The sequence below is a fragment of the Bison bison genome, unplaced genomic scaffold, assembly GCF_000754665.1.
Source record: "Bison bison bison isolate TAMUID 2011002044 unplaced genomic scaffold, Bison_UMD1.0 scf7180017863702, whole genome shotgun sequence".
In the NCBI taxonomy this organism is placed as follows: Eukaryota; Metazoa; Chordata; class Mammalia; order Artiodactyla; family Bovidae; genus Bison; species Bison bison.
Window position 1 is genome coordinate 3,522,532 of NW_011494274.1, and position 12,191 is coordinate 3,534,722.

A 12,191-nucleotide genomic window follows, 5' to 3' on the forward strand; every position below is an offset into this window, starting at 1 on the left:
TATGACCAACAGAATATGGCAGAATGATGTTCTATCATTTCTGAGGTTAGGTTATAAAAGACACCTGGCTTCCACTATGACACATTCACCCCACTCTTTCTTGCATCATTCACCTTAAACCAAGTTGTGAGCAGCCCTCTGCAGAGGTCTACATGATGAGAAACTAAGGCCTTCCAAGACAACACCCAGTGAGGGACTGAGGCTTCCTGCAAAAGCCACATGAGTGAAAAGTAAAAATGGTCCAGGCCGGTCAAACCTTCAGATTACTACAGCCCCAACCAATTACTGACTCAATCTCACATGGAACCCTGAGCCAGAACCACCCAGATAAGCCGCTCTGGATTCCTGACCCTCAGAAATGGTGAGACAGAATGTCTATTGTTCTTAAGTTTGGGGCTGATCTATTTATACATCAGATAGCCTAGAAAGCAATCCTTTTAGAAGGTCTCTATTTTAAATAATTGTTGTTTTGTTGCTAAGTTGTGTCCAACTATCCAATTCTTTTGCAATGCCAAGGACTACATGGCCCACCGGGCTCCTCTGTCCATGGGATTTCCCAGGCAAGGATACTGTAATGGGTTCCCATTTCCTTCTCCAAAGGATCTTCCTGACCCAAAGATCAAATCCCGGACTCTGGCATTAGTAGGTGGGTTCTTACCACTGAGCCACCAGGAAAACCCCCCATCCCTGTACTTTTAAGAAGAAACATACCCGACTCATAAAGCTGGCAAGCTATACTTGAAAACCACTAAGGAAGGTTGTTTTGGTTTTGGCTATGCTGGGCTTTCATTGCTGCGTGGGCTTGCTCTAGCTGTGGTGTGCAGGGACTGCTCTCTAGTGGTGGTGCACGGGCCTTCCACTGCGGTAGCACTTCCCTGTTGTGGAGCATGGGCTCCAGGACACATGGGCTCAGTAGTTTCAGCTCCTGGCCCTGAGCACAAACTCAGTAGCTACAGTGCAAGGGCTTAGTTGCTCGGCGGCATGTGGGATCTTCCCAGATCAGGGATCAAACCCATGTCTCCTGCATTGGTAGGCGGATTCTTTACCACTGAGCAACCAGGGAAGGCTCTAAGGAAGATTTTTCAAATCCCTTACATCAACTGTTGCCAGCATATGACCCTAAACAAAGCCCAGTTACAAATATAGCCCATATCTGAATCTCAATAACATGGAAGTATCATATTTTTCATTTGGCAGTTGCCAAAGGAAAATGTATAACAAAAGAAATGTCTCATATTCTAAAATTTAATCACATTAAGTGTTACGGGGAGAAAGTGCTGTGCTGTGTAGAGGAAGTGCTTTTCAAAAGCAAAACAAGGGTCATTGAAAAAACAAGTTTTTGACACTGACCAATGCCAAGAAAACTTCAGCCCTCTAATTCAAAGAAACCCCATCCCCTTCTCTCTTTGTACTTCACTATTAAAGAAGTGGTACTCCTCTGATCACCAAAAGGAATAGAGTTATTAATCTAAAGCACACATTAATCCAAATTAATGGATTTATTAATTCATAAATAAAGTGGTTGGCTTAAAACTGATAGAGCTGATGCCTCTTCCTCTTTTCATGAAGCCATGTCATCAATTTTAAATAAATGAAGAAAGAGGAGGTGTATCCATGTACGCCAATGTTGCTATGTTTGAAAAAAAAAGAGAGGTAGAGATAAGTGTTTTATTTTTCAGCTGTTGCATGACAAATGACCAGAAATGTAGTGGCTGAAAGAACACAAATTTATTAGCTCACAAACCCAGCACAGTATGGCTGGATTCTCTGTTCTCCTAAGGCTAAGGCTAAGGCTAAGGCTAAGACTACCGTCTCCTGAGGCTAAAATCAAAGCAGCAATTGGGGCTATAGTTCTCACCCAGGCCTTGTAGCCCTTCTACAAGCTCACTGGTTGTTGGCAGAATTCATTTCCTCCTCACTTCAATCCAGCAACAAGGCATCAAATTCTCACATTTCAAGTATCTCTGACTTCCCTTCTGTACCAGCTACAGAAAGCTGCTCACTTTTTAAAGGCTCACACGATTAGAACAGGCCCACCAGGTAATCATCCCACCTTAAGGTCAACTCTGCTGTACAACATAACCCAACCACAGGAATGATATCTCATATTCACAGGTAGGAATTAGGGGCATGTAAAGTTTGGAGGGGGGGAGCCATTTTTAGAACTCTGACTACTGCAGTCACAAAAAATTGTAAAGTTTCATTAAAAACACCTTTCTTACCTGTTAATAATGAACCATGCAACTGTTAGCATTCCTGCTAGCCAAGTTCCACTCATAAGCCAACTTGTAACAAATAAAGCAGTAACATATATTCCTTGCAATCCAAAAACAATGCCAATATAGAAATATACTGGCTCAATAATCTCCTAATTGGGGAAAAAAAGAGGAGACAACAGGATGACAGTATATAATTTTGAATATTCATAAATATGTGAGAAAATGAATATTAAAGTCAAAAGAGACACATACACTGCTACCAGTTGCCTGATATAAAACGCTGGCCATAAGTTCTGGATATAGAGACATTTGCTGAACTGCATTTATAGTCTTCAGAGAGACAGTTTTGTTATTGTGCGTCAGTTCGTACACACCTAAAGTCAGAAAAATTTTTCTCCAGGTTATTTATTCTGCTTTTATGAAAATTGAACATGTTATTCAGAGGTCATTAAATACTTTACTACCAAGAAGGATATCAAAATATAATACTCTGTGCCTTCTTTTTACAATTTTTAAATTAACTACATAAAAAGCACAGTATCTATATTCTGAGACAAACCTCCACATTCAAGAGCTCCCACACAGAAGAACAATGCTTTATTTTAGGAAAACACTGTTATTAAATATACAAATGTAGTTATCATACCTCTTTCAAATGAAGGTGCTTTTAACATATCTTTATAGTAAGAGTAATAAATGGCACTATCACCCTGAAATGTGATTTCCCGTTCAAGCTCCTAAAAAAAAATTAAATGATTATTTAAATACTCAGTGACTTAAATTTCAACTGCGATCTTTTTCTCTCCTCATATTCCAAATTAATGTTATTTATTTATCCTTTTATCCAAAGACATATTTGAATTTTCCTTTAATCACTATTGGCCATATTAATGAGGTTAAACTTTTCCATAATCTGGCAATCACTTTAATGAAACACCTAAGGTTTAAACTGGATTGTAACTCATAAGTTACCTGCCTATTATATATAAGAAAAATCTAGAAGGAAAACCCAAAGTATTATCATAGGAGCACAAGAATAGTATGGCAGGTAATGAAAAATGACAGCTGAGGTGTCACAAGTCCATGATAAAAATATAAGTTTAAGAAGAAAGTATTATTTTTCTATTACTATTCCATTTCCCTATGTATCCAGAAAAGCAAGCCCATAATTAGGGGTTTAGAAGAGCAGCAGATAACTAATCTGTGATTTTCAAATGAACTTCCAGAAAAGTAAATAAATCTTAAAATTTCTAAACCGGACTATAACAAACCAAGAATATAGGTAGTCAAAAACACTGAAATCTGTGCTTTTCATGCTGAATCAAACTTTCACAAATCAATAATCTTTTAAACGAAACAGTTATTTTCATGAATAATTTTATCATAATTTGATAAAATTGTATCATATCATTTGTATGATACAAACAATATCAGAGCAGTTTCCCCAAAGTTTGATCAATAGAACTTCTTAAGATTAAAGGAGTGTTATCTCAAAAGAGTTCTGTGGTTAAATAAGTTGTGTAAAAGCTAGATTAAAGAAAGTCAAATGAATTTCTTAATTGCAAGGCTCTTCAGAATTTAGGTGGTCATTATGCACTGTGAATCTCATATAAAATCTTTTCTAGATCTGTTTGACCAGATCTAGAGCCCTTTTTCCGAGCTCTTTTTTTCTCATTTAGAGTTTACTAGTTTAAATAAATTTCCTGAAAATCATTTTTTATGAATGGATACAGGATTTTCTTTGTACAATTTCAAAGATGTAAACTCTTAATCAGTGCTTCTCAAATTAAATGTGCATATAAATTCCTAAAGATCTTATTCAAAGACAGATTCTGATTCTAAAGTGTGGCCTGAGAATCTGCAACTCTGAAAAAGCTCCCAGATGATGCCAATACCCCTGACTCATCACAATGCTCTGGAAAACAGTTCTTCATGAATGACTTCTAGATTACCAAACCCTTGTTGTTCTCAATTCTGCCTACGTAACAGAATCACGTGGAAAGACTCTGTGCAATATTGATCCCAGATACTCTCTCCGCTTCACCTAAGAATCTGTGAGTTAGTTTGTAAATCATCCCAGATGAATCTACTGCACATCCAGTGTTGAAAACTACTATTTTCAAGGAAATAGGCCTTGCAAAAGTCTTGGTCAAATCAATACAGTTAAATGTTTAGGTGTTGTTAGATAAATCAATGTCCGAAAAACATATAGTCAGCTTGACTACTCGCTCAAAAATAAGAACACCAACAAAAGAGTTTCCCCTAAAACAAAAACAAAAAATCTTTAAAATCAAGTAGTAACACTGTGAACTTTGCCAATGCATATTACAGATATATGTGACTGCAAAGATAAGTCTGAAAACAAACTTATTCAAAGGCCAAATGAATTATGAATATAACCACAGCAAATGTCTGTGGGTTATACACGATTTAAAACCAAACATAAAACATACTAATATGAGGCAACATTTTAATAAATACCATTATGTCTGCTAATCATTTTCAGTACCTCCAGACATTCTTTCTAATCATGTAATCAAAAAATTAAAATATTTTGATGCTGAAACCTCCACAGAATGTTATATAAACGTAAACTACCAAAACTACTAAAAAGCTGACTAGACTTTATAACATTTCACTGTCATCAAAAAGTTCCTGATAAATTTGTTGTGTGACTTAGAAACAGGGACTCTGAGACAGGCTGAAGGGTGGGATGGGGAGGGAGAAGGGAGAAGGTTCAGGAGGGAGGGGACATGGGTGTACCTACGGCTGATTCATGTTGATGTATGACAGAAAACAACAAAATTCTGTAAGGCAATTATCCTTCAATTAAAAAATTTTTTTAAAAAGTCCCTGATAAATCAACTGTATGAAGAAAAGCACCCTCATTGTTTCTATTCTATGACCTTGAAATACAATCTATTATACCTTTCAGGTTGATACCATGACTCAAAATAGCTTCTATACCATTTTGTTCCTAATGGCTTATAGCCACAACATAAGAAAACACTTGTCATATTACCATGCATTTTTATGTTTTGGCTCCCTGGAAAACACATTTTTAAAATTAATATTAAATACTGTAGCAAATGTTCATATGCTCAAAATTCTTTCTTCTTACCTGCCTGTTTGAAAACCAGAATTTCCGTTCATGATACGCTGATAAATAGAGAGCATACATCATACCACTAGTAACTGCTGCAAGACAGCCAATAAATATCTTTGCAAAGCGCTGAAATAATATATCTGAAACGGCATATTAAAAGTAATCAGTGATGGATGACATTTATATGTATGTAATTCTATTAAAAAGAAAAAGTAATCAAAGGTAGTATGCATCCTTGATGTGGTTTGACAAAAATGGCATTCTAACTCTGTGGTCTTCCTACCCAAAACACATAATCCCAGTCTAATCACTAGAAAAACAGCAAATTCCAATACAGGGGTATCCTACAATAAACCTGGTCAGTACTCCGCCAAACTGTCAAGGTCATCAAAAATAAGGGAAGTCTGAGAAATTGTCACAGCCAAGAAAAGTCTACGGAGACATTATAACTACATGTAATGTGGTATCCTGAATGTGATCCCTTATTTTTTAACAGAAAAGGACATTATGTGAACACTAAAGAAAGTATGGACTTCAGTTAATATATTGAGGGCTTCCCAGGTGGCACAGTGGTAAAGAATCCACCTGCCAACACAAGAGAGGCGGTTTTGATCCCTTGGCTGGGAATATCTCCTAGAAGAGGAAATGGCAAGCCACTCCAGTATTCTTGCCTGGGAAATCTCATGGACAGAAGAGCCTGGTGGGTTACAGTCCATTAAGTTGCAGAGAGTCAGACACAACTGAGTAACTGAGCACACAAGATAGTATATGGAATATTCTATCAACCACTTAAAAAAAAAAAGTATCTAAAGCGACTGAAAGCAACTATACTCTAATAAAATTAATAATATATATTATTGATGCTAAAACAAAAATAATGTATCAATAAAATGATTCATTATTTGTACCAAATGAACCATACTAATATAAAATGTTACTAATAGGGAAAATTCTTATGGGGGGTGTGCAAGATAGGAACTCTGTACTATACTATCTACTCAATTCTTCTATAAATTAAAAATAGTTTTAAAAATTAAAGTCTATCAGGGTAGAATTGACACATGTATATTATACATATTATATACATAATACACAATGGATTCATGTATATTATGGCTGAATTTCTTCAGTATTCACCTGAAACTATCACAATATTGTTTGTTAATTGGCTATACTCCAATACAAAAGAAAAAGTTTAAAAAAATAAATAAGTCTATCAATTTAAAAAAAGGAGTAAAAGGAATGTACTACCAAATATCTAGAGAAAAAAATTCAGGTTCATTTAGAATTACTATTGTTATTTTTTTCCCTTATCAAGTAATTTTGTATTGAAGAATACTTTACATACTACAAATTATAGCTCTTTGAATTATACAAGGTAATGATTGTTGATGATTATGTATTTAAAACATCATACACAACTGTTATATATATATATGTAAATACTTCTTGTCAAAAGCAGAGAACACATGTGAATTTTCTATACACAGGATGATTAACCCTTCTACAACTATTAAGATTCAGTATAATAATAATAAATACTATATGATTTCATCTATATGTGTTATCTAAAAAAACCAAACGAACAACATAACAAAGCAGAAAGAAAATCAGGTACAGAGAACAAACAGGTGGTTGCCAGACAGCAGAGAAGTGGGGGGATGAAGAAATAGATGAAGGGGATTATGACATACAAACTTCTAGCTGCAAAATAAATGAATCACAGGTATGAAATGTACAGTGCGGGGACTACAGTCAATAATTATATATCTTTTTTTAAAAAAACTTTTAATTTTACTTTGGAGTACAGGCAATTAACAATGCTTTGATGGTTTCAGTTACACAGCAAAGCAACTCAGCTGTACATATACATGTATCCACTCTCCCCCAAACCCCTCTCCCATTCAGGCTGCCACATAACACTGAGCAGGGTTCCCAGTGATATGCAGTAGGTCTTTGTTGGTTATTCATTTTAAACACAGCAGTGTGTACACATCAATCTCAAACTCGATAACAATTCCTCCCAGCCACTGTCCCCCTGGTAGACAGAATACATCTTTGTATGCTAACAGATGGCAAGGCGACTTACGGTGGTCACCATCTTGAAATCTACAGAACTATCGATTCACTATGTTGTGTAACAGGAACTAACATATTGTTGTAGGTCAATTACACTTCAAAAACAAACTCAGAGAGAAAAAGATCAGACTTGTGGTTACCAGAGGTGAGAGGTGGGGAAGAGGGAACTGAATGAAGGTAGTCAAAATGTACAAACTTCCAGCTGTAAGATAAATAAGTACTAGGGATGCAACGCACTATATGGTAAATATAATTAATATTGCTATGGTATATATGAAAGCTGTTAAGACAGTAAAGCTTAAGAGTTCTCAATGAAAAAATTTTTTGTATTTCTTTAATTCTGTAATTTCTATTTCTTTAATTCTGTATCTAATGAACTTTTGTGATAATTATTCCATGATGTATGCAAGTTAAATCATTATGCATATACTGTGCTGTATGTCAATTATATCTCAATAAAACTACAGGGGAAAAAAAAAGATTCAGTAAATTAAGCCCAGGCCTCAAGGTCCAATGCCCAGTGTTATGTTACTGAATGACTGACAGGTTTGTAAAAACAAACCTGTTAACTTATGAATTTAGCTAAACTAAAACTGCAGCTTAATAAATTATTTAATAAATACTGGTATGCATAGCACATCAGAGACATTAAATACTAGCTGCTGCTGCTAAGTCACTTCAGTCGTGTCCGACTCTGTGAGACCCCAGAGACGGCAGCCCATCAGGCTCCCCCGTCCCTGGGATTCTCCAGGCAAGAACACTGGAGTGGGTTGCCATTTCCTTCTCCAATGCCTGAAAGTGAAAAGTGAAAGTGAAGTCGCTCAGTCGTGTCCGACTCTTCGCAACCCCATGGACTGCAGCCTACCAGGCTCTTCCATCCATGGGATTTTCCAGGCAAGAGAACTGGAGTGAGGTGCCAAAATACTAGCTAGATATCAGTAAATTAATAAGAACTATATTAAAAATGCTTGAAAGATACTACCCAATAAATCAAATATTAGAATCAGAGAATTTCCTGGCGATTCAGTGGTTGACTTTGTTTTCACTGCCAAGGGCGAGGGTTCAATCCCCAGTCAGGGAACCAAGATCCCACAAGTCATTTGACTTGGCCAAAGATGAAAATAAATATGCAAATAAATGTTTTTTAAAAAGAATCAGCATGACACAATTATTTTACAATTACTGTTTCCAATAGCAAATGGAAAGCATTTGCCCTGGCACAAAGCAAGAGCTCAGTAAATAATAGTTATTATTATTGGGCTAAAAAGCATACTTGCAAAAATATATAAGATAGTTAATTAAAGCAGTGTTGACACAACGTAACCTATAAAAAGACTACAAGAAAACTTACCTAACATGGTAATTTGGTAAAAGTACTATACAGTTTCTAAACATGTATCTTTTCCTGTATCTTTTAAATTAATTCCTGGACAATGAAAATTAATCCTGATAATCAAGGGCTATTACAAAAAATATATTCAACCAAATCCTACATATAAATGCCTTACCTTCGTACTATTTTGTTTGTGAAGATTCTGTAGAGTCAAAGCTGGAATCAAGCTATCACTGTTCAGCGTATAAGTATATATGTTTTAGAGAAAATAAAGAGCTCTGGGTCCTGGAAATTATTTATTTAAAAATTATCATGGGAGTTCCCTGGTGGTCTAGTGGTTAGAATTCCGGGCTTTCACTGTCATGGCCCAACCAGGGTTCAATTCCTGGTTAGGGAACTGAGATCCAGCAAGCTGTGTAGCATGGCCAAAAAAAAAAAAAAAAATTACCATTTAAAATTGGAAAACTGGAAAGTAAAGGACTGATTTCCAGTTAAGTTACATTAGTCACAAACAGGCCTATCAAAAAACTTCTGTATGTTTCAACCCCAAATTAACTCCCTTGTAGGGAACTGAGATCCCATAAGCCACACAGCCCAAAAAAAAAAAAAAAAGAAACATAGTATTCAATTTCACAAAAAGTAAAATAAACAAAAGAAAAAAGTACAAATACATTGAAAAAATATAAGCAGTACTTGTCAAAATTTTAATAGCTATTATCTAGTAGAATTATGCATATATTTTATTTTTATTATACTTTGCTCTATTTCCACATTTTTGATCCTAAAAACACATTTTTGTAGTTGGGGGAAAATACTGTTCTATAGTAGCTATCTCTAAATTGCTTAATAGAACAATTGCTTATACTGTATTTTCCAAAACATTAAATGATCACTGTATTAGTTGGCTTTGCTGTAGTAAAGAAGTGACCCCCATACTTCCAATGGCTTAGAAAACAAATATTTGTTTCTCACTTATGTTACTATGGATTTTGGATCAGCAGTCACTCTCCACTCAATTCCAGATTTTAGATTAGCTATGGCTCTTCTTGTATCTTCAGAGTTCCAGAACGGAATCAGTCCCTATTTGGGACATGCTGTTCTCATTACAGAGGAAAAGATCAGAACAGGCAAAAACATACAATGCCTCTTCCAATTTCTGATTAGAACAAGTACACTGCTACTTTAACTCACAGTCCATTGGCTCAGGCAAGTCACATATATAAACCTGACAATGGGGTAGGGAAGTACACTCTGTTTCAGAGAGGCACTTCGAATCAACACCGTAATGGGAAAGAACATATAACGCATTTTCAGGGAAGGGAGAAAATATTTGTGAACTGAAGAATCCATCAGGGTTTGCCCCGTTCATCACAAATATCTACTTCCCTTCAAAGGCAAAAAACACTTACTCCTCAAGAAAGATACCCTAAGAGCAGCCTATTCGGCCTGCTTCCTGAATGTAGAAAGTTGGGAATTCAAACACCATTGACATGAATAGTTGGGTTCTTCTTAACCTAGGCTGGCAGCTCTGTTGACAGTATGTCTCTCTCTAAGCTTAGCTGACAATTTGCCTAGGTATTTACCTAAGAGAAATAAAAATTGTTGCTTTTGTTTAGTTGCTAAGTCATGTCTCAATCTTTGTGACCTCGTAGTCTGTAACCCACCAGGCTACTCTGTCCATGGGATTTCCCAGACAATACTGGAGTAGCTTGACATTTCCTTCTCCAAGAGAAATAAAAATAGATATCCACAAAAAGACCGGTACAAGTTTTCATAGCAGCCTTATTCATAATAGCTAAATCCTGGAAATTACTCAAATATCCAACTAGAAAAGCAGGAATAAACTCTTACAGCAAGATGAATGAATCTCAAAATGATTACATTTTAAGAATAACACTGAACTAAGTAAAAGAATCCAGACACAAAGGCATGTATGTTGTGTGATTCTATTTACATGAAATTCTATAACATGCAAAGTTAATCAATATTGAAAAATATCAGAAGAGTGGTTGTTTTAGGGGGCACAGGGGAACTCTACTGGAAAGGGATACAAAAGAACTTTCTGGGATAAGAGAAATGTTACGTATGTTAATTGTATTCAAGTACTAAAATTCACTTAATACCTATGATTCTGTGCATTTTATTGTAAGTTGTACCTTAATTTTACAAAATTAAATCATTCATTTTTGCAAAGAAAAAAACAATTTTATTGGTTTTTTACCTACTTGATTCCAGTCAGCTCTGTTCTCCAATAACTATACCCCAAATTTTTCTTCTAGATATGCTTCTCTCAGAGATTTAACTACATGCATTTTGAACTAATCAAGCTTTGCTTATTTGTTACAAAAGCCACACCTTTTGTTCTTTTCCCCTGAGTGCTTTATTCAACTGAAAGGAGTTACTAGGAACTACTTTAAACCTCATACGTTTTAACAGACTATGTGACCAGTCATGCCCTTGATTTGGTCATTGCCCTAAGGATTCATCTTTATCAGCCTTTGTTACTTAAAGTATTTCTCAAATGGCACCCCACTCCAGTACTCTTGCCTGGAAAATCCCATGGACGGAGGAGCCTGGTAGGCTACAGTCCATGGGGTCGCTGCCAGTCGGACACGACTGAGCGACTTGACTTTCACTTTTCACTTTCATGCATTGGAGAAGGAAATGGCAACCCACTCCACTATTCTTTGCCCGGAGAATCCCAGGGACGAGGGAGCCTGGTGGGCTGCCGTCTCTGGGGTCGCACAGAGTTGGACACGACTGAAGCGACTTAGCATAATAGCCTTTTAGCATGTTTTTTTCCTATATTGAGATAGTAGAGGGAGAATTACAGTTTAGTACCTTTAATATAGTCCCGATATGATAAGTTCCATCAATTAATGCATGAAGTGCTTTGAGAATTCAGAGGCAGAGATACTACATTTGTTAAGGATAATTGAGAAATACTTCCGAAGGAGAATTTTTTTTTAGTTTTCTTTACAGGACTAGCATGTATTGTGAAGAAAGCTGTTAGGCCAGTCTCATAAGTATTAATGGAAAAATTCTAAGTTACATGTATCAAAAGAATCTCAGATACAGAACAGCTTTACTGTGTACATTCATTCTATGATGCAGGGATGGTGCAGTTAGGAATCTATGAATATGATTTGCTGTGTAAATAGGTTAAAGGGGAAAATGTGAATTCATTTTAATAGTTACCCAAGAAAACATTTGATTAAGTCTAGCATCCATCTTGATTTTAAAAAATAGTCTCTAGCTGTTGGGAGTCAACAGACTTTCTGTAAGGGGCCAGATAGTAAATATTTTAGAGCTAAGTGGAACTTTCATACATTTTTTGTGGGAATTCAGAATGGTAACTCCTAGATCTATACTCTGGAAGACTGTCAGTTTCTCATAAAGTTAAACATATACTGACCATGAAAAACTGTCAGTTTCTCATAAAGTTAAACATATA

At 35.9% G+C, this 12,191-nt stretch overlaps 1 protein-coding gene across 2 annotated transcripts in view; it reads right to left on the reverse strand.

Annotated features, from left to right (window-relative positions):
• The window catches only part of DPY19L4 (dpy-19-like 4 (C. elegans)), a 66,909-nt gene that overhangs the window by 47,205 nt on the left and 7,513 nt on the right, over positions 1 to 12,191 (reverse strand). The window contains exons 1-5 of one of the 2 annotated variants that reach the window (XM_010833492.1): positions 8,913 to 9,050; positions 5,341 to 5,465; positions 2,866 to 2,956; positions 2,472 to 2,593; positions 2,223 to 2,368 (exon numbers count right to left, since the gene is read on the reverse strand). In XM_010833492.1, the coding sequence (XP_010831794.1) occupies positions 2,223 to 2,368; positions 2,472 to 2,593; positions 2,866 to 2,956; positions 5,341 to 5,403 (422 nt within the window). In that variant the 5' untranslated portion in view covers positions 5,404 to 5,465; positions 8,913 to 9,050. Of the gene's footprint in view, positions 1 to 2,222; positions 2,369 to 2,471; positions 2,594 to 2,865; positions 2,957 to 5,340; positions 5,466 to 8,912; positions 9,051 to 12,191 lie in introns of those variants that run through there. The other variant, XM_010833490.1, reaches the window with a different exon arrangement.